The sequence below is a fragment of the Emydura macquarii genome, unplaced genomic scaffold (assembly GCF_026122565.2).
Source record: "Emydura macquarii macquarii isolate MOO-44397 ecotype Brisbane River unplaced genomic scaffold, CSIRO-AGI_Emac_v2 contig_1483, whole genome shotgun sequence".
NCBI classification, from domain to species: domain Eukaryota; kingdom Metazoa; phylum Chordata; order Testudines; family Chelidae; genus Emydura; species Emydura macquarii.
This window is the reverse complement of record NW_027131620.1, coordinates 3,820,391-3,847,721: the sequence shown is the minus strand read 5'-3', so window position 1 is coordinate 3,847,721 and position 27,331 is coordinate 3,820,391. Positions and strand designations below refer to the sequence as shown.

At 44.9% G+C, this 27,331-nt stretch overlaps 1 protein-coding gene across 1 annotated transcript in view; it reads right to left on the bottom strand.

Moving 5' to 3' along the window:
* Positions 1-13,749, bottom strand: part of PRPF6 (pre-mRNA processing factor 6) — a 36,253-nt gene extending 22,504 nt beyond the window's left edge. The window contains exons 1-9 of the mRNA XM_067554077.1: positions 13,542-13,749; positions 10,769-10,937; positions 9,617-9,735; positions 8,812-8,890; positions 7,162-7,338; positions 5,620-5,775; positions 3,439-3,533; positions 2,302-2,458; positions 1,891-2,053 (exon numbers count right to left, since the gene is read on the bottom strand). Coding sequence (XP_067410178.1) covers positions 1,891-2,053; positions 2,302-2,458; positions 3,439-3,533; positions 5,620-5,775; positions 7,162-7,338; positions 8,812-8,890; positions 9,617-9,735; positions 10,769-10,937; positions 13,542-13,723 — 1,297 coding nt within the window. The 5' untranslated portion in view covers positions 13,724-13,749. The remainder of the gene's footprint in view (positions 1-1,890; positions 2,054-2,301; positions 2,459-3,438; positions 3,534-5,619; positions 5,776-7,161; positions 7,339-8,811; positions 8,891-9,616; positions 9,736-10,768; positions 10,938-13,541) is intronic.
* Between the last annotated feature and the right edge of the window lie 13,582 nt (positions 13,750-27,331).

The window sequence follows — 27,331 nt, the reverse complement described above, 5'->3', positions numbered from 1 at the left end:
TACAGGATCATATTTCAGTGCTGCTAATTGGTACTTAGCCCTGATTATTTTCTGGTATACACTGGGTAAAATCGCCAGTCCTCACATGATTCCTGATCCAAAAACCTCCAGCCACCAGTTTTCGGCTGCACCATAGGAAACAGGAGCCTAGGAACACCATGAAGCTGATAGCAACACATGGAAATTAGAAGCAGCATGATAAACTTATCTTCTTTTCCATCAGCACACCAAACTTTTTACCAGATAATATTCTGAACTGAAAACTAAAAGCTTCTCACAGAAAATACAATCTCGCTAATAATTTAAACACCAGAGGAAAAAAATAACGCGTACTTAACATGCTGTCAGTCATTGTTATAACCCAGCTCTCCAATCCGATCCAGAAATCTATCACTTTCTCATATGACTAACATCTGTTTTTCTATTTAATACTTATTGCAACTCTTACAGGCACACACAGTTTAATAGCAGAGCTGTGCTTAGCAGCACATTGCAGACCAGTTTATTTTGCAGCATCTAATCCATAATTAAAAAACTACACACAAAATAGTTAGAGAGTTCCAGAGGGGTAGCCGAGTTAGTCCGTATACAGCAAAAACAACGAGAGTTCTGTGGCACTTTAAAGACTAACACATTTAATTTTAGCAGGCATAAGCTTTCGTGAGGCTCAGCTTGTATACTTGTATATGTAGATGATGTTCCTATGTTTCTCATTTCTACCTCTGCACCTGACGAAGTGAGCTGAGCCTCACGAAAGCTTATGCCTGCTAAAATTAAATGTGTTAGTCTGTAAAGTGCCACAGAACTCTCGTTGTTTTTACAAAATAGTTAATATCTGAACTCCTGCATGTTCCAGAACAACAACTGCAATCCTGAAGTGCAAATATTTTATCCAGATGTTGGCAAGTACAACACACGTGTCATTTCAACACAGATAACAAACTAAGTTGTCACAGTCAAACAGGAGGTAATTTACTCCCCTGGGTCCTAATCCACTCTACAGCATCCATACCAGATGCTATGCAGTCATTTAATACTGAGGATTGCTGCATATTAAAGATCTAGCGAAGATGTTAAACCCTCATCCTTTTCCCTGAACACCTAGAAGCCTGCAGTAACATGGAGTGCTTGTTACAGGATTTAAATGCTAGGATTCAGCAACTTGACAAGGAGGCAGTTTTAGTCTCTACTGAAATGGGACTGGCACACTCACTTCAAGCAGCCAAAGAATTAATGCGGTGGTGCCATGGGCAAGACCTCTGGTTTCAACACACCAGGATGAATCATCATGACAGAGACGTGCAGCCATGCTGTTGTGTGCTAGTTAATGAACAGACATTATGAGTCTGAAAGGAGGCAGTCCATTTCAGATGGACTAGACAAAGAAAGAACTGGGATGGCAGCAGCATAAAAGATGCAAGTGTGTGAGTAAATAATGTAGAGGAAAATATTTGTCATAGGAACATAGGAATTTCCATACTGAAGAGACCCAAGGTCTGTCCAATCCAGTATCCTGGATCCTCTGACCAGATGCAGCAGAGAAAAGTACAATACACTGTCTCCTGTAAGCCTCTAATAGTTAGAGGCTGGCATAAGTCCTGAAGCACAAGGTTCAATATCCCTTCCAAAATTTTTATTGTCAAAATTATAACAACTCTATATCCAATCCCATTTTGAATCCTATTAAATTCTTGGCCTCAACACCTTCCTGTGGCAATGAGTTCCACAGTTTAATAGCACATTGTGTGAAAGCGTATGTCCTTGCTAACGACAAGAATCATATTTAAAACCCCAGGGTGTGCCCTAAAGAGTTTATGTTTCATTATTTTTTAGAAGGAAGCTTGCAGGAAATTGACGGGTTAGTTCTTATGACCCTGTGGACACTCTCACCTTTCCTAAGGACACGTTTCTTTGCTCGTATATCTGTCTCCAGCTCTGCTGCTCTGATATAAATCCGGACAGACTGTGGGAGGTGACGGACTGCTTGGGCCACCACAGCTTTAGCTGTATCTCCAGGCTGCAGCCGGGCAGCTTCTAACCAAACATCTTCACTCTGTGGGCCAGCAAACAGTGAAATTAACACCCTTTCCAGCAAAGCAAACACTGGCAAAAGTCCCATAACAAGTTTAAACTACGGCTTTTGGATGTACACTGTTCCAGCTCCTCTGATAAGTTACATGCAAGGTTACATTAACCTATACTGAGGAGTTCAATGGAGGAAAATATGCTTTTAGTAAGAGACCTAGACATACACTGCATGAATTTTTGCAGCAATCAACAGGGAAGCAAAACAATTCTTACTTTCGGGCACATTTCTGTCCCCTTCATGATGAGGTTTCGAGCTACTTGCAGTTTGCCAGTGACCTCTTCCAGTCGGGCTGAAGCTATCCATGCTGGTGGATGATGAGGGTTGGTCTCCCGCACGGACTTCAGAAGTAAACGAGCTTTCTTGATGTCACTGGAAAAGGAGAAAATACAGACAACAAAGCTTTTAGTAAGCTCAGCAACAGCTCTCCTTCACCAATAAGCTTCCCACACCCAATTCCTCACAATCGCACTCAGATGCACCTTACCTCAGACATTTTTACACACAGATAACACATTATACATAACCACTACACCTCTGTGGAAAATAAATTTCAATGTAACTGAGGTCAAAGTGAAGGCTGCATATTTGAGTGAGATTTTGAGGAATTGCACATGTGCACTGTGATTGGTCGCACGGTGGAAGTGAAAGCAGCTTGTTGTAGAGCCGACAAGTGTGTAAGCGTTTTTGGCTATTAAGCTTAGGATGTTAAGGCAAAGGAACTGAGGTTCTTGGACATGTAAATGTTGGTTTCACTTGGCATCTTCCTTGACTTTTAGTGCCGGCACTGAGAAAATGGACTCACGCTACCTTAATTCTAAGTATGTCTTTTTTATGATTAAATATAGGTGTCAGAGAGGATTGGGCTACAGATATTTTCACGTCACCAGTCAAAATCCAGGTCAGTAATGACTAAGAGCGGTTACTGATCAGCAGCATGTGTGAAATATATTGGGTTATTTCCTAGCTGATGGTAACTGCTTCACAAAGCCACCACCACCACATCTGGCATGCTTGTTGGCAATCTATCCAGGAACCGACTGGGTATAGAGACTGTACTCCCTCAACCACAAAGGCAGCTCATCCAGGCCAGGATCTAGGTACGATCGTGAGGAAGAACTTGTGGTACCCTGGCCTGTGGTACTTCAATCTCCAATGCCATCAGGCTGGCAACTTTCACAAATACAGCATTTTAATAAAAGGGTAAGGATGAGTGGAATCCTTCAGACATGTACCTGGGTCACCCAGAAGCCATTTTTGGCCAGATACATTAGAAGTGTAAACTTCCACTTACATGCAGATGGGGCCACCATTACTAAATGCCAAACCAATTCACCCCAAATGAGACTTACTTGATATCTCCTCCATGTGTGGGTATCATAGAATTCAAGTCTGTCAGATAGCCCTTTGGGTCTACCACAGTTTGGCCACTCACAGAGTCAGACACCTGAGAAAGTAAATCCAAAGCTGCTGAAATTACAAGTAACAGCACTACAGTTTTGGCAGAATGAAAAATACATCAAGAGTGAAAACACACAAACCAGTTCTCTCCTAACTTACATGGTCAGCTGGTATGAAAACCAAAAGGGAGTAAACTGGCAAACTTTGCTTATGCTCATGAAAGGTTTTTTGTCTGTTTTTCTAAAATAAATGACAATGCAGCTTTATTGTGCAGAGCATCTTTCCTACACAGTGCATCACAAAATGATTTACACAATTAAGCCACATCATCAGAGTTTAAGCAAACAGAGAGGGATTAAGAGGCCTAATCGAAGGAGAGAAATGTTTGCAAATAAGATTTGAAACTAAACGGAAAGTTACTGAGGTTAAAAGATCCCAAAAGGGTGTTCCAAACGGCTGCTGCAGAGACGACAGCTTTTGTATCAACATCAGTAACTTTGAAAAGGAGAAGAAAAGGGAGGACTGAGTAGAGAAGAAAAACATCTGTGAAGCAGGACGGAGCAAGTCCATGGAGGGTGCTTTTCAGCTACACGCTGTTACAATCAGAAAAGAGGAACCGAAACCAAGGCAATGCAATCAAATCTGTGAGAAAGCAGGCAGACACAGCAGCGTCCACATGCTGCGTACACATGTGTAACTGTGACAGACCCAATTTTCCATGTTCCCACTGAACTACAATCTTGAAATCTGGTACATTTATTACGCACTGCCAATTACAGAAAAGTATTTACATTTGACATTTGTCCCAGGTCACCAAAAGTTTAATGGTGTAGATTTACCAAAAATCTTCAGTGAGTTGATCACATTAGGTATGAAGACCTCCAGTTTGGAGAAATTAAGGGCATCTGATATCACTTGTCCTATTGACTGGATTTTAGCCAAGAAAACCGTCAAAGGCATGAGAACTTGCTGCAGGCACTAACGCTGATAGTCACCCTAGCCATGAACTGTCATCTGTTAACGTTACATACTCGTTAGTTTTATGTTTAAAAAACTTGACAAACGGCTGAGAACTCTGATTTTACAAGCTACGGCTCTGGTGCCAGCCTGCACTTAAAGATAACATGAAGCTGGCTTGCTTAAGGAAAGCCCCAAAAGGATTAACTCAGGAATTTAGCTGAAGAATAAAGTAATCATTAAATATTTGATTTTACTGGGGAGAAGAGACAGCTAGAGAAAAACATTTTTGTAATATTGTCTACAGAAACATCCCCATGAGTATGTCACTAACAGAGATTTGCCTTTAATGTAGCTATTCATTCAACATTCTGTGACTCTGTAAAAACGCCACCATCTTACTCAACGCGCTCCCTGTACGTATTCAGTCAGATCTGGTGTTAATGACAGGGTGCACTTTTTACTTCTCTGACAGCACTGCAGAACCAACAGAGATATAGGAAAGGAAGACACATTCTGTTCTCTCTCCTGCATCAACAGGACTGTTCGTTAAGTTCCAAACATCTGGCCAAATTTTATCTTTAGTTATAAACCTGTATTGCGCAATCTCTCTGAGATAAGAGGTTGGACAAGCGGAACAGAAGGTACAATTTAGCCTGACAAATCTTTAATATTTGCAAATATATACTACTGAGAGTCAAAAAGGATATAGCTTGACTTTCAGATCCCAAGGGGAGTGTGTAGTGCTGGTGGTTAGAAAAGCCACCTTTTCACTTCTGAACCAGAGCTCTTGAAAAAAATCACTGAAACCAACATAGAACTTCATGATACCATTTCAGAGTAAGTGTTGTGTAGTGAATGGTTCACTAATCAGGGTAAGAGAAACATCCATCTCATCAAACTCAAAACTCACTCTGTTGTGATATCCATTTCTGCCATGACTGGCAAGCTCAACTCCTCTTTGATGGCCTATCTCCCAGAGAATTCCTCTAGAGCAGGTCTATAGCAAAGGGTTTTAGTGTATTAACTTTTAATTATTATTGCCCTGCTTTTCAGTGGGTTTTTTTTTCATTATTTAATATCCCAAAGGGAATAAAACAATACAGTTTTCCAAAACCAGGCTTCATTAAGGAACAGGCCCACCTTTCAGGGTTATTGTATTCCTGTGCCCTTACCTGGCTCAGTCTCATATCCATCAAGGTATTCCTGGCCTGCCCAATCTTCCTCATATCTAGTTCACCTGTCCCAGGTGTCATCAGCCCAGGTGTCATTCCTCCTGGATACGGAGTGTTTAAACCCCCTGGATACGGCGTGTTCAAACCACCAAATTGCTGCCAAAAATGAGACATATTATTAGTAAGGTTTATGCTGGGATTTTCAACAAAAACCAAGGGAGTTCGGTGCTCGGCTCCTACTGAGTTTCAAGAGGAGCTAAATGTTTAACTCCTGTCTATGACTCGGAAAATAGTTTTGCCAGTACAAGTCACGCAACTGCCTCCCGAATCACAGTATGAACAGTGGTTCTTATTCTGGGAGTTGAATAATTTCCTATTGACCATCAAGTGGTACTATTGAACAATAAAACATGAGAACAGGTATGATCTCAGGTTTATTTCATTAAGAAGAAGTGTCAAAAGATGATTGTGACAATATTAATGGAAAGAATATTAGCAATAAAGTCATGTGATCATTTGGTGTCAATTTAAGTCCAATAAGCTTTCTCTTCTATCAGCCAATCACTGTACACTAGAACCTCAGCGTTACAAACACCAGAGTTACAAACTGACCGGTCAACCACACCCCTCATTTGGAACCGGAAGTACGCAATCAGGCAGCAGCAAAAAAAAAAAAAAAAAAAAAAAGAAAGCAAATCCAAGCCAGTACTGTATTAAATGTAAACTACTAAAAAAATAAAGAGTTTACATTTTTTTGACTAGGTAAGGAAACTGTTTCAGTGCTTGTTTCATTTAAATTAAGATGGGTAAAAGCCGCATTTTTCTCCTGCATAGTAAAGTTTCAAAGCTTTATTAAGTCAGTGTTCGGCTGTAGACTTTCGAAAGAACCACCACTTTTTGTTCAGAGTTATGAATGTTTCAGAGTTACAAACGACCTCCATTCCTGAAGTGTTTGTAACTCTGAGCTTTTACTGTACTTTGCATCCACTTAAACAATTAATTATGATCCAAATTCTTCAACCACTGACCTCACTGGCAACTGAAGAAGTGAAATGTATTAATTCTAGAAGAAACGGTCTGAATATATCAGCCACTAGGGGAAGTTCGATTCCACTTTGTGTTAAATATTTGGAAACGCTTCAGCCAGTAAGAAATACAACGTTGGGTCATTGACGAAAATTAATTATGGACACTGCTTGTCCAAAAGGAGCTAAAACGAAAGGAATTTCCAAATCTTCCACTGCTAAAACAAAAAGCTGTCTGATTACTCTTGCTCAGATTCTGCTCAGCTCCAGAGGTCACTGAATGAAATAGAAGTTGCCAATAAGCCTGGGACTGCACCACACAGCAAACTTTTCCAAAGGCTCTCCTGCTAAAGATGTCTTTTCATATGCTATTCACTTAAGAAAGGGTTATAAGCCTACCACCTTTGTCTTTATTTGAAATGGAATTGCACGGTGTGTTCTAGGCTTATTATTAATCATATTCTCCAATATACCCTGAGTAAAGCGGTAACTTCTCCATGTTTGTTTTCATACTCACTGTTTGTCGGGGGTCCACAGAAGTATGATTCTCCCCAGTCTGTAGGTGTTTAGCAAAGAAACTATCAGGAACAGGAGTTAATTTCTCATAACGTGGGTTCCTCTGACGTTTGTTCCTAGCATCACCAACTTCTGGAATACTCAGCCATTCTTCCTCTGTGACTTCCGCTAGCTTCCTCTACCCAAATAAAAGTTGTCATTACTGATTTTAGAAGATTTTGTTTTTAAAATTTACAATTTTTCTATTGTTTAGTGGACTACCGATCTGTTAGTTTCAGACAATTCAGGGTCAGTTGGGTCCTATTTTGAAGTAAAAGGTCAGCACTAAAGAATTTCAAGGCACCGGGTTGTTGTATACTTTTAATAGGAACACTTTTTGGTACAGACTGGGCTCTTGACCTGATATTTTTATACTTTTGCCTTGTTAAATGGTAATAATTGTTTTTAAATTTTAATAGGGTGTTTTGAAAATGTGGTTGAATCTCACTAAGTGCAGTGTCCATCCTGAGTGTTAAAAAAAAGACACGACTCACAACGAAATTAAATACTATACCTCCTCTGAGATTCGTGCCCGAGAACTATAGAAACATTGAGGGTCAGGACTGCCATCTTTCTCCCTCCACATCAGTTATGCCAATTATGGTACGTTTTAAAAAAGCAGAATTGCAGCATAGCTTCTCAGGCTATGTCTACACTGATGGCGGCACCATCAGATCGACTTACCTGGATCAACTAAGTGGTCAGTGAAGACCCGCTCAGTCGATCCAGAAGTCGACGTACTAAAACCCACCTCCTCAAGTGCCGTAGCGCTGCGTCGATGGGAACACGATTCCCGTTGCCACAGTGCAATGAAGATGGTGCACAGAAGAGAAGCACAGAACTCGATGGGAGTTACCCAAGCTCTTTGCGTACTTTGCGTAACTCCCGTCGACTGCCGCCGAATTGCCAAGGTAAGTGTAGACCAAGCTTCAGTTGGGTGACTGGACCAACCAAATCAGGGTGCAGGGCTTGTTTACACTTGTGGAGCCAAAAAAATCTGATACCAAAATTTGTGTACATTTCAATACTCTATATGCCCATCAGGCAGAGAGAAAGGAAGGGCAATGACCACATACACCTGCAATTAAATGGCTGATAAGTATTTAATCCTACCAGCCTTGAGTACCTTTCACACACACACACACACACACACACACACACACACACACACACACACACACACACACACACACACACACACACACACACACACACACACACACACACACACACACACACACACGATAATACTGACTTATTGTTAACGGCATATTCCAACAATACTTTGGTTTAAATTGATACTGACCAGTAAAAACCTGTGTCCCCTGATCCAAAACCATTTGCTAAAAATAAAACTGCAAGACTTATGACATTATCAGCCCAGAATTGGTTTCTGCATCACTAGCTACTAGCTTCATACCCATTCTTGTCTATTATTCAATGGAAAGCAGTTCTATTCTGAAGGCAGGGGACGTGTATAATATTATTAACAAGTTCCCGTATGACTATTATAAAATAGGAACTGTGCAAATTAATGCCCAAAGTCATGTCCATCTCTTCACTCTAAAAATGGGTATTTTCTTTGTAACGTGTAGGATAGTTATCTCCTTACTTTTAAATCTGAGAACTGCTGCTGAATTTTGGGACGTTCCATACGATACTTTTCAATCTCCTCTTTCTCCCGTTGTTCTCTAGAAAATTAAAAGTGCTCAAGTCATGCTCGCAGAAACACTAAGCAGATCTTTAACCCAGTACCATTATTATAGAGGAAACCTGCTTGGACAGAGCTCCAGAGGCATAAGCCTGCAACCAAGAATTATTACACATACTCCATATAGCAAATTGAAGTTATTTATCTATTTACAGAAAAATATTAAATATCTAGTCAAATAAGGCATATTTCAGGGTCCCAAGAGATAACACTATAGAATAAAATTTGACCTTTGCATCCAGGTTTAGTCTTAATCACCAGTTACCTGTGGATCTGATAAAATACTGTTTATAGTAACATTTGTTAATTAATATACAAAACATCCAGATTAGAAGACTTTACTAACAATATCCCACTTGTTGTTTGATGCATTTAAATTTACTGATATTAATTTTGGATTAGCATATCGCTAAATCACCTAGCTTCAGCCACTTCAACCATATGCAAGAGAAGCTAAACCATATGTTCAAGGTGTTATGCTAAAAGCCAAACATTTCTGAAAATTAGACCCAGCATGTCTTACACTGACCACCCGAACCCAGTGATTGCTTTTGAAAATGTTGCCCTTAGTGATTTGCCCAAGAACGCAGACTGAGACAGTGGAAGAGCTGGGAACAGAAGTTAGGAGTTCTGATTCCTGAACACCCCTCCCTCCACTAAAATCAGCAAATAATGCTTCACTTGACAGTGCAATAATTATTCCTACCTTCTCTCTTTTCTTCGTTCATCCATTCTCTTATCCAAAGCTGCATAAATAGCATCGGCTTCCTCATCATCTTTTTCATAGGGACCACTTGAGAACAGGCTCCCAGCATAGCCATTAAACTGAGAATTTAAAAAACAGTAACTCAGTTTAAAGATTCTGTTATAGATCGAGCATAGTTCTCAACATCATTTGGGAAAAGAAAAAGACTTTAGTAAGCCACTTCTAACAAGGGCCTCCAGCTAACACTGCCCTAAATAAAAGCAAGCCCTCCCTCTCCCATACTGTATGAATTTCAACAGCAAAACCTTTTAGTAAATGATATAAATTCCCACCAGATAAAACAATTTCCTTCCATTAACAAAGATATTTTAATACTGAAATCAAATACAAAGCAAATAATGTAATTTTTCAGTTTAAATCAGTTTTGCCTGGTTAAATGCAAGAGACTATACTGCCCAAATAAAGACAATGATATGTCAAAGGGGAACAGATTTCACTACTGGAGAAGGATGAAAGATGCATCCCACAAAGCACTGAGACTGATGTTTTATTTATAGATCCCTCCCAAGATACTCAGGGCATAGTCTGGATCGGGGCCGGCAACCTTAACAATGGGCCGTGCCCAATCTTCCACCCACCCCTCTACCAGTGCTGGCGGCAGTGTCAACGACGGGGGCGATCCGTAGCCCCATTCTGGCAGATGTGTCGTCATTGGGGGTGGGTCTGGAGCGCCCATTCCAGTGCCTGTGTCAGGGGCAGGGGGGGTCTGGAGCCCCCATTCCAGCAGCTGTGTTGGCGGCAAGCACGGAGCAGCGCAGCTCCGGCCAGGGTGCGGCTTGCCACTCAAAGTCGGCCCACCTGCCACTCTTGGCACTCATGCCCCGGGTTGCCGACCCCTGCTATGGACAATTAAGCCACAACATATAAACCAAAACGAAAACCACAAACAATGCTGTGGCATGTATACACACAAAGGGTAGCGTTAACAACTGACTACAAGGAACTCTGCCCTTGTACCCTCTACTGGAGATCTGCCTGATGCAGGGTTATGCGAGTGTGTGTGTTGGGAGGGGGAGTTGAGGGCAGCAGAATTACAGTCACCTCTCTCAACCAGGAGGAAAAAAGCTAACAGGAACACTACAGCTGCATCACCTCATCATAATTGGTGTCATTCAGATCTTCATCATCATCATCAGCCGCTTGGTTTTTCTTCATCTGGTCCCCCACAGTTCGCTTCCCTGGCGGAGCATGACGATCATCCACGGGGTCGTTGGCATCTCGAGCCGGGCCAATATCAGAACGGGTGGTAAAACCCGTGGCACTATGTTGAGAGACCAATAGCCACCATTTAGCCTGTAGCTATAGTGCTACAATATACAGATGTGTTTTAATCACTCCGAAAGAGAGGCATTACCAATCTTGTAATTCACAGGTATGTCACCTGGCCCCCATAGTTAAATGATGTGATGTTATGTAGGAACGATTGTCCTCTTAGAGAGAGAGTTTTACGCAGGATGGACCCTTGATTTATGCAGCCCTCCTCCCTGTTTCCTCACCAGCTTTTCCCCCACCACTGCCACCCTTCCAGATCCACCTCCTTTTTAAAAATACAGAACGACAGGGGAGCACGGAGTGAGAGAGAGCCCCCATCCTGTGTAGCACAGGACATCTGCCAGGGGCAGGCTGTGTCAGCTCAGAAGCGCTAAATCCCCTGTCCATAGCCTCTCCCCCCACTCCCGGTGCACATTAGCGTTTCTCACATTGAGCTCCTTAGGCCTTGTCCACATAGGAAAGTTGCACCGGTTTAACCTAAGGTGTGAATTTAAACTGATTTAGGGCTTGTCTACACTTAAAACGTTGCAACAAAGACGCTACCGACATTAACAGGAATGGTTCCCCCCTTGGCATAGCTAATCCACCTCCCTGAGAGGCGGTAGCTAGGTTTACAGGAATGCAGTCTACATGGGGAGTTAGGTCAGTTTCACGGCATCACTCAGAGGTCACACCCCTGTACAATGTAGTATACCAACCTTATTTCCTAGTGTAGACCAGGCGTATGTTCAAGTTGTGCAAACCCTTGTGTGGATGCACTTAGAACGTAGCTGTGCTGCTGTAGCACTGTAGTGTAGACATTTTCTATGCTGACGGAAGGAAGGGATTTTTCCATCGATGCAGTTAATCCATCTCTCTGAGGCTTGGTCTACACTAGGAACTTGTCAGTATAATGACATAAGTTTTCCAGGAATTTTCCACACCCCTGAGCGATGTAGGCCATGTAAACACTGGAAAAATAAACCAACCTAACATAGGTTGACTTACTACACTACCCTCCTTGGGTCAGTGGAGTGCATCCTCACCAAGAGCACTTCCACCAACCTAAGGGGACAGTGTGGAGAGCTGAGAGACTGGGCTGGGTGTCCCACAAGCTCCCCTGCTCCCACCAGGAGCCAGCCCCATGGCTTTCTCCCCTCCCGGCTCACAGCCAGGAGCCAGGGTCCAGCCACACCCTCAGCTTTTCACCTCCCTCCTAGCTGGTTTTATCAATTTCAGAGCTCTCTGAAATTGACAGGAATAACAGCTAACTACCCTGTAAGGCAACAGTTCCTAACCTGAGGTGCGGGACCCCCTTGGGGGGCATCGAAGATTACAGGGGGTCCGTGAGGCTTCAGTAATATTGAGGTCATTTAGCCCCCGAACCTCACACCACCTGGGCGCAGCAGCCTAAAACCCCGCACTGGCCGGAGCGGAGGAGCACCCCCCCTAAGCACCAAGCCGGCAGGGCGCCCGGCCAAAGCCAAGCAGCCCCGGCCAGCCCACCAGCGCCCGCCACCTCCATTACCCTCAATCCATGAGGGACAGGAAGATGCGGGGCCACACGGGGCGTGGGATGGTGGCTGCGCCAGGGAGCGTTTAGTTTCTTACTCAGCGAAGAGTAATTTATTATCATTATTATTTATGTAATTTAGTGGTTTTATTACCCCCATATGTATTTACACGGGTTACACGGGTTCACGGCCAGGTCGGGGGGTGGGCGCGTGTTGTACTTAGTGGGGCTTTCACTGAAAAAGGCCGGGACCCCCTGCAGGGAGGGAACACCGGGGTCTAGGCTGACATACACCCCCGGCCTCTGGCTGAGGGGGTCTGATTACATGGGCATCGCCAGGGAGTTCCACCGGTCGGACGGGCATCCAAAGGGGCGCAGCTCCACGGTTTGGTGACAAAACCCGCTAGCGCAGGCCAGCCCCAAACCCGGCTCAATTCACACACACACACACCCCCTCGCCCCCACACCCGGCTCAATTCACACACACACCCCCTTCGCCCCCCAAACCCGGCTCAATTCACACACACCCCCCTCGCCCCCAAACCCGGCTCAATTCACACACACACCCCCCTCGCCCCCAAACCCGGCTCAATTCACACCCCCCTCCGCCCCCCAAACCCGGCTCAATTCACACACACACCCCCCGCCCCCCAAACCCGGCTCAATTCACACACACACACACCCCTCGCCCCCAAACCGGGCTCAATTCACACACACACACACACCCCACGCCCCCAAACCTGGCTCAATCCACCCCCCCCCCCGGGTACGGCAACTTTCTCAGGTGAACGAGAGAGACTGACGGTGCCAGGAGGGGGGCTCCCTGGTCTCACTGGGACCCACGCCCCGCAGCCCCCCACTTGCCACCCACAAACAGGGGGGCGGCCCAGGCCCCCCGCCCCCCATAACATCGACGGGGGGAGACACACACGGGGTGGGAGGGGCCCTGGGACGCTGGGCCGGGAGCGTGGGTCAGTCCCGGCTCTCCAATGCCCAGACCGGGCCCCACGGCGGCGGGGGGTGGGGGGGGTTCCCCGGTAGGGGCCAGGGGGGAGGATCGGGGGGCCCCGGGGCGGCGGGTGCGGGGGAAGGGGGGCTCACCCGCGGCCCAGGCCCGGCACGTAGCCCAGCGGCGCCGGCATGCCCAGGAAGGGTTTCTTCTTCTTGTTCATGGTGCCGGTGATGGAGGCGGTGAGGCCCGAGGCCCCGCCGGGCCCGGCCGGGTTGGAGCCCCCGGGGGGCGCCGCGGCGGAAGCGGAGGACGAGGCGCTGCTGGCCGCCATGTTGGGAGCCGAGCCGAGCGGGCGGCGCGGCCGGAAGGGGCCGGACGGGGGCGGGGCGGGCTCTGTCTACACACACACAGACACGCGCAGTGTGTTACACACCCACACACAGTGTCTCACACACACACACACACACAGAGTGTTACATAGACACACACCTGTCACCCGCAGAGTGTGTCACACACACATGATGTGTCACACACACAGACTTGCACTCTCCTGGTGTGTTTTACACACACACACACACACACACCGGGGGGGGGTACACTTTACCAGGGCCCGGCCCAGGCTGCAAACTCCCCCCCCCCCCCCCATTGCCATGAGGAAATAATGTTTCCTGGCTCATGAGAGTGTGTGTGTGGGAGGAGGGATTGTGGGGTGTGTGGGAGGGGGCCCGTGTCACAAGTGTGCACTGGGCCCTGCACACCCACTGTGCTACATGCACACACAGCGTGTGTCACGTACATAGACCTACACCCACCGCGTGTGTCAGAATAGACATACGTCCACAGTGTGTGTGACACGCAGTTTTACAGGCGCCCACACACCACAGTGTTGCACGCACACAGTGTATTACACACACAGACACACACATGCTGTATGTGACGTACCCACAGTGTGACATACACGCAGTGTGTTACATTCCTAGACATACACACACACACAGTGTTACATACATAGACACACAGTGTGTTACATACACATAGACACAGAGTGTGTTACATAAGCACACAGTATTATGTGCGTGTGCACACGGTAATGACGCATGCACGCACACAGTGATGTGCACGTGTACACGCAGCGTTACCTGCTCACACAGTGCATTATATACATACATACCCAGTGCATTATTTACACACTGTTACCCCCTGTTTGACCTGAGTGGCTAGGCAGAGCTGTGTAGGTTATTCCAGCTGGGAGCAGAAACTGACAGGTGCATCTAGCACTTTCTTTGGTAAATCTCCTCCTGCTTCTTACCAGGAGGAACCAAAAACCGCAGATAGCTTCTTTGCTTACAGGCCCAAACTTCATTCAGCCAGCACCCGCGACCCAAAGCCTTTTTCTGGGCTTCTCTCAGGGCCAGGTCCTGCTTCCAGGGTGCTCCTTGGCTTTCTTGCAGCCTCTGCCCCTCCGTCTCTACAAAGATAAGCGACCTATGTTAGGTTGACTAACAGCCACCGCATTAATTACTGGGTGGCTGATGTCCACGCTGCCCTCCTTGGGTTGCTGGTGCTTGCCCTCACCACCTAGGGGGGAGTCGGGGAGAGGGGACCAGCTGGGCTTTAGCTGCCCAGCTTTCTGGTCAATTTCCTGGTGCGAAACTGACAAGAATGATAGCAAACAGGGGATGTAAGGGAGGCAGTGTCTGCACACTGTCCCACACTGTGTTGCCCTAACTACACTGACATAAGCCCTACACTTCTCGTTGAGGTGGTTTTATTATGTCGGCATAGCAAGGGAGTTAGGTTGGCGGGAGGAGCATTTCAGTGTGTGCACCTCCCCTGCTTTGTCAACGAAAGCTGCCTTTTATTGCCAAAACTGCAGCGCAGACCTGGCCTCCTTTTCTTGTCTGTGCTCCATCTTCAGCTTGTCTTTTCCACACACACACCCAAACATCTGCCCAGCGGAGCCCTCCACCCATGTGGTGTTAATTTCTGAGCAGACTCCATCCTACCTTGTTTTAGGTGGGGCCCCTTAACTGTCTCTGACAGCTATTTTAAATGAAGGGCGTGTTCACGCCCATCAGTTTCAACAAGGATTTAATTCCATTCCAACAGCACACTCTGTCACACACGCACAGCGTGTTACGCACATACACATCCCCTCGGTATGTTGCAGAGGGGGGCAGCAACCTTCCTGGGCTCAGGCCTGCCAAGAATCCCATTGCATCCCCAACAGCCCCAGAAAGGTAGTGCTGCTGTAGCATTTCTGGTGAAGATGCTGTAAGCGGACGGGAGAGAGCTCTCTCACCAGCTCAATAACTCCACCTCGGCAAGAGACAGGAGCTATGTCAGCGAGGGACACCAGTGCTTAGGGCAGTATAACTACGTCGCTCAGGGGTGTGGATTATTCACAACCCTGAGCAACGTAGTTATACCGAAGTAATTCTGTAGTGTAGACCAGAGTTGTGCTGCATAGACCTGTGCCGAGTGTGCGGGGTGGAGCATTGTTAACTGATTTGTTTTGCAAGGGGGCCATCTTTGGGGATTCATTGGTAGCACAGAGTTCAGGGAGTCCTTGTGAGGCAGGGGTCTTTGGGCCTAAACCATGGAGATATGGGGGAAGGTAATCTGTGAAGGAAGTGGAGGTGCAGCTGCACAGTCTCCTTTCTGGATCTGGCTCTCTGTTCATAAAGTACCTCTGAAGCACAGCTGAGGTTTCCTACTTCATCAATGCGGAGAAGGCGAGTAGTCCAAAGAGAAAAAAATGGTACATTGTAACGTTAGGGCATTTACTTTCCTGTCCTTGCCTTGAGACATCATAATGCAGCATGTCATCCTCATCATCAGAACATCACCACTACTTCGCTTTGCCCAGCTTCCATTCACTCCAGTAAAGCCACGTGAGTTCACCGGCATCTCAGCCCAGCTTCATAAAAACGTCTTTGGCAGAACTTTCAGCAAATCTGGCCTGAGTGACAGGTTTGTAGCAAAACCAGGCAGAATTGCTTTAAAGCGGCATTAGAAATATTACCAGAGTTCTACCAAACTCCATTGCATTGACTCATTTCTCAAGTGATCACTATGATCTGCGAGAGACTTTTAAGCATTTATTGAGGAGTAGAAATTTTCGCGATGAAATCTTGATGGGTCCCGATTTTGGGTTTACCACCAGATGGAGTACTTTGCACATGAATTTGTCCATCAGAAATAATCGCCTTTCAGATGCATAGCTGAAAAGGAAAAGAGAGAAGCTAAAGGTTCTTTCTGCATGTCCACACAGAGCATTCAAACCCACCTTTCTAAATGAAAGCATATGAAATCTTCACACTGTATTTCTTACCAGAATTCATTCAAAGCTCATGGGGAGAAAGATCTTCATAGCTTGAGAAACTTTCTATCCACTCTTCAGCCTAATGATCATAGCCTAGTTTTGTACCTCAAGTGAACTAGTGTCTCATCTAACAGAAAATTATGAGAAAATTAATTTAATATTTTAGCTCTCTGTATGAAGTTACATTTAATCTGTGCGGATGTATTTGCTATATTGATTATTTAAGGGATGATATCCATGGCACCGATATATGCAAAGCAATACGTTGAGCTTGTTGATTAAATACTGAAGTGGAGCTGTGGTCTTTAATCAACAGCAAATACCATTTATTGCAAACATGTTTCAGTGCCATGACAATTACTGCCATTGCACTTTTAGGGATCTATTCGTATTTCAAGAGGGTTTGGCACTGGTGTGTTGCTATCGCCATCCTTGTAGAACTTCACAGTGATGTTTATATCTGGGATAAGTATTAGCTTAATAGGTGGGTGGAATTAACTGCTTTTAGGATCCTCAGAGTAAATGTAGCCCCTGTCTCCCTCCATTTCTAATTGCAGAACAGGAGGCTATTTTACATGGGGTGTGTTGCTGTGTCAGTGCATTGATTATAGAGGAAGAGGGAAAGGAGATTGAGAGGGGTGCAAAGATGGATTGAGAGCAATTATGGGGCATGTGGGGGGAAGAATTTATGAAGGCCCTGACGTTTCTAAAAGTCATGCTGATGTCCCCCAGAATTGTAAAACTGGTTCCATTAATTACTGATGAAGTGCAGGACAGAAAGTGAATAGCTGACCAAGAGTGGGTCTTTAATGTGAATAATTGGTCGTGTGGAAGGTGCGCGTAGAGACGAGTGAAACCACTGGAGATACGGTCTGAATGTCATAGTGATTTCAATGTCATATCTAATGAGACGGTGCTCTCTCTTCAGGACTCCATTTGGCTTCGAGTGTTCTTTTGTTCTACAGTCTGCTCAGTGTCATTGTTATTAGTTATTATTTGCTCAGCACTGGCTCAGTGCTTTATTAACCAAGCCATGTGCGCGCAGTCACCTGGGGCAGCATGAAACAACAGCAGTGGAAAGAGAAATTGGATACACGTATACTTTGGTACAGAGCCACAAAACTACGTAGACGCCTAAACTTCAGACGTAGGCATGTGAATCCCAGTTTTAGACACCGCCACAATCCACAAAATCCCTGCTGCAGCATTGCCTGTCCCTGGAGGCACATCCAGACACCGATCTCCTACCTAAGCCTCAGCGCGAGCCACAAACCAGGGGGAAGATCAGCGGAGCAGTACCTCTCACCCCTGGGGTGCGAGCTGGTGGGTGTGCTCACAGACTGCCCCCTGGATTGGGTCCTGTTGAAAATCCGGCAGGTGGTGGTTTTATAACTTTTAAGCCCAGTGATTAGGGTACACTCCTGAGATGTGGGAGACCCAGGTTCAATTCCCCTCTCAGGCAGAGGGAGAGAAAGGATTTGAACAGGGGTATCCAGCATCTCTTGGGAGCATGTGGGAGCTATGAGCTACTCTGATGCAGGTATTCCATTGTGGATTAATAATTAGAGTCAGTGGGACTGGAGCCAGGTCTCTTCTCTCCCAGCAGGGTGCCCTCCTCAGCAGGCTATAGAATCCTTCTTCCTCTCTCTCACCCAACAACTATGATTATCCCAACACCTCAGTCCCTTTGTGGATCTGGACCTTCCTAAATTGTTTCCAAAGCTGTTTTGACTAGACTCCATGGTACATTTTGCTGTGGCCCACTGGATGCTCCGTACCTAATGCATGCTTGCATGTACTTACTCAATGCTTTGCTTCTTTGCCAAATGTAGGGCAAGTACCCAGAGACAGGACAAGGCTGTATGGGTTTTTTATTTCTTCCCCTTGGCGCAGAGCAACAGTTCTAGTTTTGGCTCAGGGCTTACCCTCCGACGATTGTAATTCATCTTGTGTATGCCTCTTCAAAGGCATATTTTCACTGTCCAGTTATTCTGCTTTTGCAGCATGCGTGTGTGCCATTGCAAAGCCGAAAAAGAAACTCGTGTGAAGTATTGCACAGGACTAGCCTCGCTGAACTTAGACAAAAGCAACCCAAATAAGTCCTTTGGCAAGGGCTTTAATATCTCTTCAGCGCTGTTGCTTTGCGGCATCGCAGTCCTGCTCAGAAGATAGGAGGAGATTGTAACGCGGCTCACACTGTTGCATGGACAATCTTTAAGGGCAACAGGCCCCCCTGCCCATCAATATTGGCCCGAGGCAATCATGGATGGTACAAACTGCCCAACTGCCCAACTGCTTCACAGAGGATCCCTGTTGATGCAAGCCACGCAATAGAGACTGCTGGAAGGTCAGTGGCACAAGACACCCAGTGGAAATTGCCCTGGACAATAACTATTGGCATGTTCCCAGGCACTTCCAGAAGATTACTAAGGACAAATGTTAGCATCCCCAGTCAGGCAATGAAGACTGTTTGATGAATGAATCCCTTCATATGTGCTAACTGGTCTAAATGATAGTTCTTGCCCTCCATTTCAGCCCCAAACATTCACTCCTGTGGCATATTCCAAAGTTTAAACTTCTCAGGAGCTTTATGAACCATAAAGAAGAGGAAGTCGGGTTGCCTGAATATGATTTTAAAAAAACCCTTCACAGTGCAGCTAGCTTTTACTGCATAAAAGTCACAATAGCTGAAAATAAGTATATAGGACCAGATCCTTACCAGGTGTAAATCAGCATAGTTCCACTGAAGAAAATGGAGCTGTACCATTTTACAACAGCCGAGAATCTGGCCCGTAAGAAAAAGCAATTTTCCTCCTAATTTGTGTCCAATAATGAGGAAATCCTAGCAGGTTTATGCCATGCTGAACAAAAGACGTGCATGCATTTAAATAACTTGGATCTTTTTGCTGATTAATTACAAACTGGGTTCTTCTTCTTTTGCATTTGCAATTAAAAGCTAGAACAGATGGTGAAGACTTAATTTAAATTTATATATCCCTAGAAATAATCTGCGTATCCCTGTGCTGGGGTTTCTGCTACATCACGAGGCTTTGAAAAGAATCGGGACTATAGAAGTCATCTTTGATGAGAAACTTCTGATTGGGTAAGCTAGATGACCCAGAGGCCTGATACTGCTATATGTTGCCTTTTGCTTCTGCGTCACAAGTTCAAATCCATTCTAGAGCAGTAGGCTGAAAGTTGTTGACATCAGATGGATGGTTGTGTGATGATGACTTCAGTTTAGTTTCTAGTGGACAAAACCCACATGACAAAAATCACAAGATCAGCACCCTTGCAAGCGGTATTGGGCCATAGTTACTAAATTACCCTCTTGGCAAGTTGCTGAGCATCCTGACTTCAGAGCGTGTCAAAAATAATGGAAGAAGAAACTGCTTTGCAAAGAGTAAGGTCCAGAATTTCAAAAATATTAGGCTTGCAAAATGGGTGTGCAACTGCATGTCAAATTCATTCATGCAGATATCACAGGTGAGTGTGCAAACTGGGTAATTGCACATGTGAATGTGCCTAATTACTGTTTGCATGGGCAGTTCCCCACTTTGCAGAAGCTGTCCTTTAATTGTCCTGTTCTAGTCCAAAGCATATTAGGTACGTGGATAGACACTTCTTTTATGCAACATTATAGCTGGAATAACACCATTATTGCTGAATTCCTCTGGGCAAGTATGTTTATGTTTAGCAGATATTTGAAAGATTTAAAACCATATTCTCTTGGGAGTCATGTTAATAATAGTCTGCTCCATGGGCTTAATCTCCTTTCTTAACCAGGAACTTTAATGCAGAAAAATCTTCTGGCACAGCACGTTCTGAGCACAGACTAATTAAACCCCAAAGCCATTTTCTGTCCAGCACCAGAAGCAGCAGCAGCAGCAGGTTGTCATCAGATGCAAGTGGCTTTAATTTTCAGTTTTGTCTTCCCAGAGACGCAGAGGTGTCTGTAGAACGGATAGCCTGTTGAAAGGGAACAGAAATGGAAAATCAGCTTGTCACAGGTAGAGGTCTGCTCCTGCCTCCTAGCCCCACTGAAACCACTCAGCCTCCATCACTTAGCTGTCCACCCTGTGCAGTTTATTTCAGTTCCCTCCACCAACGGCTTTCCAGAGCCATGTAGTAATACTCAGTGTGGTATCCCCAGAACCCACGCAAAGAGGTCACCTCCCTTCCTTGAGATCTCAGTAAGCCCGCTTCCTCTCTCCCTACCCATCTTTCTTTTGTCTTTTGATCAGCCCTCAGCTGATGGGCTAAGTAACTGGGGAGCTCACCAGACTGGTCAGCCTGATTAGCAGGGATCCTGTTTGTCATGGAAAAACACGGAATTTGCATTTTTACAGAGAATCTTTTCATTGTTATCTTTTGTGGGGAAAAAATATTAACTATTAGCTAAATTTTACTGAAAGTGCCAGTGTCGCTTATTCAATGCGTGCCACCTCCCCCTCTGGTGGTTGACTTTTGAATGCATTTTAAATTTACGGTGGAACCCTGTTTATCTGATCTAATTGGGTCCGGGACCAGATCAGATAATCAGGAGAATTGGCAAAGAGTTTTCTACCCCTTCTTTTAAGATGGAGGGGGAGGGGACTCGGGCAGTCAGCCCCATACTCCTGGCCTTCGGGTGGCTGGTGGTTGGATTAGTACGGAGAGCAGGAAAATGGAGGCTCAGATAAAAAGGGTTCTACTGTATATCAATAAAACATTGAGTTCAACTGATACCTATATATATTGTGGCTAGGGAAACTAAAGTTCAGTATTTCATTTTAACTGTGGGAAAAAACGGATGTTTTTAAATCTGAGAATTTTGGGTTTTTTATCACGGAAAACTAGGATCCTGCTGCTTAGATAATTAAACTCTATTCCTCAGTCAAACCTCTCTGGGGGAACCAGTGATCAGAGTGCTGGTTCATTTGCTAGCACTCTGTCACACTGCCTCTGAAAACAAACACAGTTCAAACGTATTACTCGCAACTAGGGTGACCAGATAGCAAGTGTGAAAAAATGAGACACTGCTTTTTCGGGAGTAATGGCGGGGAGTGTCACGCTGGCTGGATTGGGGGGAGGGGGGGGGGGCATTTATTATATTTTTAACATCAATATGTCAGAATCATAGTAATTCATGTGAGAGATGCCATGTCAGGTACCGTTAGAAAGGCTATAATGTGCTAAGTAAGATGAGGATGTTTATGTTCATGGGTTATGTGTGTAATGGAAGTTACGGATATGTTTGTATTTGTATTTCATATTGTGCTGTGTTTCTGGGCGACACCCCAGACAGGGTGGCTGCAGCACTAGCCTGCTTAATGGCCCATTAAGGAAATTCACAGGTACAATGGGCCCAGGGGGAGAAGCCAGGGATATACCTGATGAGTCACCAGGACTTACTCATGTGACTGGACTCCATCCTGTTCCTGTAAATTTCCCCAAGCAGCATGGCAAAGGCCAAAGGACATAAAAGGCAGCTGCACCACATCCATTTGTCTTCAGTTGTCTTCAGTCTCCAGCCTACTTCTGGATCAATTCATCTACAACTGAACTGAAGCTGTGAAACAAAGGACTGAGACCCATCCAGGTACTGGATGTATACCAGAGGGACTATACAAGCCTGCAAATTCCACAATTCTACTAGAAACGTGATATATATGGACTTTCAAATCAATCGTATGTGTCTGATTACTTTAATCCTTTAACATTTCTCTTATAGTTTGTTTGTTTGTTTCTTTCTTTTTATAATAAACCTTTAGTTTTAGTTACTAAAGGATTGGCTGGCAGCGTGGTATTTTGGGTAGGATCTAAACTTACATTGATCTGGTACTGTGGCTGACCCTTTGGGGTCAGGAGAAACCTTTTTGGTAAAGAGCATAGAGTTTAAATAACTGATCTCTTTATTGGACCTAGTAGCCGATTGGGAGCCGGGGACTGAAATGCAGTAAAGGGGACTGTGTATATATTTTGTTTTGGCTTCTTGACAACCAGTGTGGGGAATCAGAAGCACTGTTTGTGGCTGGTTGGGAAGTCTGACTTCAGTGTCACCCACCAGTGCTGGAAGAATCTGCTCTCCTTTTACAGCCTGCCCTGACCTTGGCATTTTCAGGTGGCTACCTAGGCATGGATGGGTCATAGGGAATAAAATTGCCTATATAAGACAAAGCCCCTAATATTAGGATGTCTGGTCACCCTACTTTCAGCTGTGCAGATAATATCAATCTTGGCCGCATTCTCTTTGGTTTACTTAGACATTTCATGATACTTTTGCAGTGGCAAAACTTTGTTCAGGTTTGCTGTCCTTCCACAAAATGCTACACTGATTCCTTCTTTTCACTGCTGTGAGTTGTCTTTTGTTGACAGTGAGTCTTGTGAACCTGTACCAGCGAAAACTGGTTTGTGTTTTGCAAAATCAACCAGCCAAAATAAACCATTTTTTTTTAAATGACATGAAGTGGGTCATTGATTGTCTGAAAAAAGGGGCTTGTGCCATCCAGCAGCATGTGTTTTGTTATGTATCTGTTGACCTAAGAAAAGGGCTCACCTTCCCCACTTTGCGTGACTGTTCTTCTGGGGACCCATACAGCTCTTGCTATTAGCTGCAGCTGTGATTGGCTTGCTACAACAATTGCAGAGCGCCAATGGTGAAATTCACCCTTGTTGAGAGGGTCTGCATTACACCTGTAACCACTTCCTCCCCAATTAAGATTAATAGGTTTTAAATGGTACATTAGTCTTATGTTGGCCTTCTGCATAGGGGTGAATTTCAATCCACATGATCAACATAGTTCAGAAGGCTAGTCTGTGATGCTGAAGACCAGTGGCTTGATCTGATAGTCCATATTTCATGCTGGAAAACAATCTCCAGTGCTAAAGACCTTTCCCTGATAATCTGTGGAGCAGCACAGGTGTGGAAACAGCTTGTACATTTCCCCAGTATCGATGCACCCCTGCTGTCTCTCGGCTTGACTCAAAGCCCCATGAGGTCAGTGGAAGCCCTTTCTATTGGACTTGGGATCAGGCCCTCTGGGAAAAGGAAAAGAAAACAAATTGCCCAGACTAAAGTTTTTTGGTATTTAAATCTTATGGGGATTTGACCTTCTATCGAGATCACTAAAAGCTTTTGCACAAGAAATTGAAGAGTTCATTTCTAAGTCATGCTGAAAAGAGAGAGACTTACTGTGCCCTTGTCCTTTGAGATATGGCTTTTCTCCTGAGCCATCCTTCTTTTCTAAGAGGATTTTGTCTATAAATGTATGCTGGTTTGGTAGAGAAAGAGAACTTTGCTTCTGCGGTGCAGATGGAGAGACGGTAGGGAGTAGCCTGATTCTTTTCTCCACAGCATTGGACAATGCTTCAGAAAAATATCTGGAGATGTAATTAATTGGGAATGAACTGCTGGGCTGCCAAAGCACATGGCAATAATCTGGGAAGCACTCGATGGTTTAAAGATCCAAGTTAAATATTTTGCATTCATCTTCCAGCCAGCAGCCTTGAGATTTGCTCAGCTGGTGCACACGTCTCCTGGATAAGCTGTTGAAATTGTCAATAAAGGACTGAAAATAGAGAAGGTTTTCAGTGCACTGAAGGGCAGTACTTCATCTCACCCAGTGGGGAGAAAAAGGGACATTGATACAGGAATGATTTACATTAACTAGCAAGAAAAGTCTCTGCAAGGCTCCCAGGTATATTAGAAGCTTCATCTCCTTTCAGAGCCTCTTGCTACAGCAATGACTGTGGTGTCAGAGAACCTGAAACTATTATTTACAAGCAAAGTGGAGAGTGAATAACAACACCCTCTTCCCTGGGACAAGTGCAATGAGCTAGGCAGTCTCAATTCAGTCCCCAGTAGGTGGCTATCCACATCACAAAATATAACCAGCTCTCTGCTGGCTGTCTCATTGGAGCTCAAGGACTGAAGGGGCAGGAAGACTGACCCATTCTTTTACTCCAAGACTGAGGCAAACGGGTGGGACCACATGGGAACATTTAGTGTCATACATGGTGTACCTGCTTTCTAAGCGTCCACAGCTGTCAGGCCAGCATCTTTCACCACCACAAAATTCACACCAAAAACGTATTTAAGAATTTGTTTTAAATAAGCAGGTGGAAAGGAAAGGAAAGGAAAGGAAAGCTACTAGAAGGGAAGTGGTGATTACACATATGGTGGGTCAATGTAAGATTGCCTGAGCCCCGGTGAGGTCAATTTCATTAACATGGAATTTAGACCACTTAGGACTTGACCTGGCTTGCCTTACTCATGCTATTACTCCTGTAGGACTCACTGGGGCTACACATGTCATTAACGTGAACAGGCTTTAGATCTCAGCTTTCAGCATTCACTTTGAAACATCCAGGGGAAGTAAACAGAAGGACAGGCGATGGCAGACTGTATATTTGCAACAATTTTTTATCTTGTTTCATATTTTATATATAAATGCAGTAAATTATTTCAAACATAATGAATCTATGGAAACTCTGTATTTCTGGGACTATAGTATAGTGGTTATATCAGGGGTCTAGGAGTCGGGTCTTCTGAGTTCTAAGCCTGTCTCTGCCACTGGCCTGCTATGTGACCTTTGCTGAGTCCATTAACTGCTCTCCAGTTCTTCATCTGTAAAAAGAGAACAATAATACTTATCGACCTCCTGAACAGTCATGGATCTTAATCAATGTTTCTAAAGTGCTTTGAGATCCCTAGATGAAAAGTGCTATGTGAGTGAAAAGGATGGTGGCCAAATTTATCAAAGTGATTTTGGGTGCCCACTTTGAGACACCTCGAAGGGCCCTGATTCTCAGAGGGTGGTTACTCAGCACTTTCTGAAAATCAAATCTCTTTAAGGTGTCTCGGATTCGGTCCTTGAAAACAGAGGCACCCAGAATCACTAGTCACTTTTGGAAAATCTTGGCCATTATTACTATTATTAATTAAATATTAGAGGCAGCCCAGCACAAAAACCCTCACTCTGAACATCCCTGAAGTCAACTTGGGTTTTGTTCAAAATCCAGAAATAAACCTGGATTTTGCAAATAGTCCCTATATTTACGAGGTGATGAACCAAAACCCAACCAAAATCTGGGGTTTTTCAAATCTGGATCTAAAGCTCGCAGATTAAGCGGAATTTCTGTATTTGATTTTTCTGCATATTGGCTTCATGAACTCCCTGGATTTTAGAGGACGGGGAAAGAGCATATGGTGTATTCGGCTGTAGTCCAAGTCAGTTTGCAGACAGTCCGTGGGCTAATGCTGGCTGGCCTAAATCCTACATCTGACAGTCTCAGTTGGAGGAAAGAGAATTGTGTGCTGATGTACAGCTCTGAGAAGTACCTGCATCTCTCATCTTCCACATGAGAGCATTCATTCGTCTCTGGGGGAGAGGAAAATGACTCCACCGAGGCTGAGACAAGAATTTATTACCGAATTCGGCTACTACCATGTCCCTGTAACCTTTCCATCACGTCGCAGCTGTTACAACAGCTGTGTTATCAAAGGGTGGAAGAGGTAGCCTAAGCCATGCTTCTAGGGGAGGAAAGCAAAGGCCTCACAAAGCCTAAAGGCAGAGAGAAAAAAGAACGTTTCTGACTCTTTCCTCTCTTTCAGTGCGCTTCTCCTGCTGCCTCTCTCACCTACTGGAGATGTCCATCCAGCTTCACTAACCTGCCCAGTCCTCTAATGACAAATGTAATGGTTTAACGAGTTAACACATATCACTCAGGGCCTCTGAAGAAGGCTGCAGCAGAGGGTGCCTGAAGCAGGAGTCGTGTTTGTTTAATCTCTTGAAACCACTGGCGAATGCTCGGTCCTTCGTTTGGTGCAATGTTTGATTATAAAGTTACTCCCTCAATACAACTGGAAAGATCCCAGGTCCCAAATAAATGAGGGCACTGGTGAATGATTTCTATTGTTTCTTTATAAAATTGTTTTTTAAAAAAAAATTGTATATTTAGGGCATCACGTCCATTTCCCTCTCGATGGAGCAAATGTAACACAAACGGGGAGCAACTATGACCCAGATCCTCCAAGGTATTTAGGCACCTAACTCCGATGGAAATCAATGAGAGTTGGACGCTTAGATTCCCCTTCAGGATCTGGGTCTGTGTGACAGTGGCCAGTAAAGACACCGCATAAATTTAGGCCCCAGTCTTGCAGGCAATGCCTTGCATTCCCACAGAGCCCCCAGACGTCACTAGTGTTCCATCTGGGCAGAATCGGGGCCAGAGTCCTTCGAATATACTGGAAATGCTTCTATAAAATAAAAGGCACGCCCCTCTCTCTGGGTGTGTAAAGCATGCTGTTTTGTGCCTCTCAGAGGAGTTGGAAGCACTCAGCTTTGCTACAGTTCTCCCACCACAAATTGCAAAGTAACAGCTCTGGTAAGCCCGGAAATGTGTGAGTTGGTGTCAGGCACATTCTTAGCAATACTTTGTCCTTCTGTTATGCCTTTCATCCGAGAACGTATGAACAGCCAGACTGGGTGAGACCAATCATCCATCTAGCCCAGAAGCCTGTCTTTCGGCAGTGGCCAATTCCAGGTGCTTCACGGGGAATGAACAGAACAGGTCATCATCAAGTGATCCATCCCATCAGCTATTTTCAGCCTGTGGCAAACAGCAATCCCT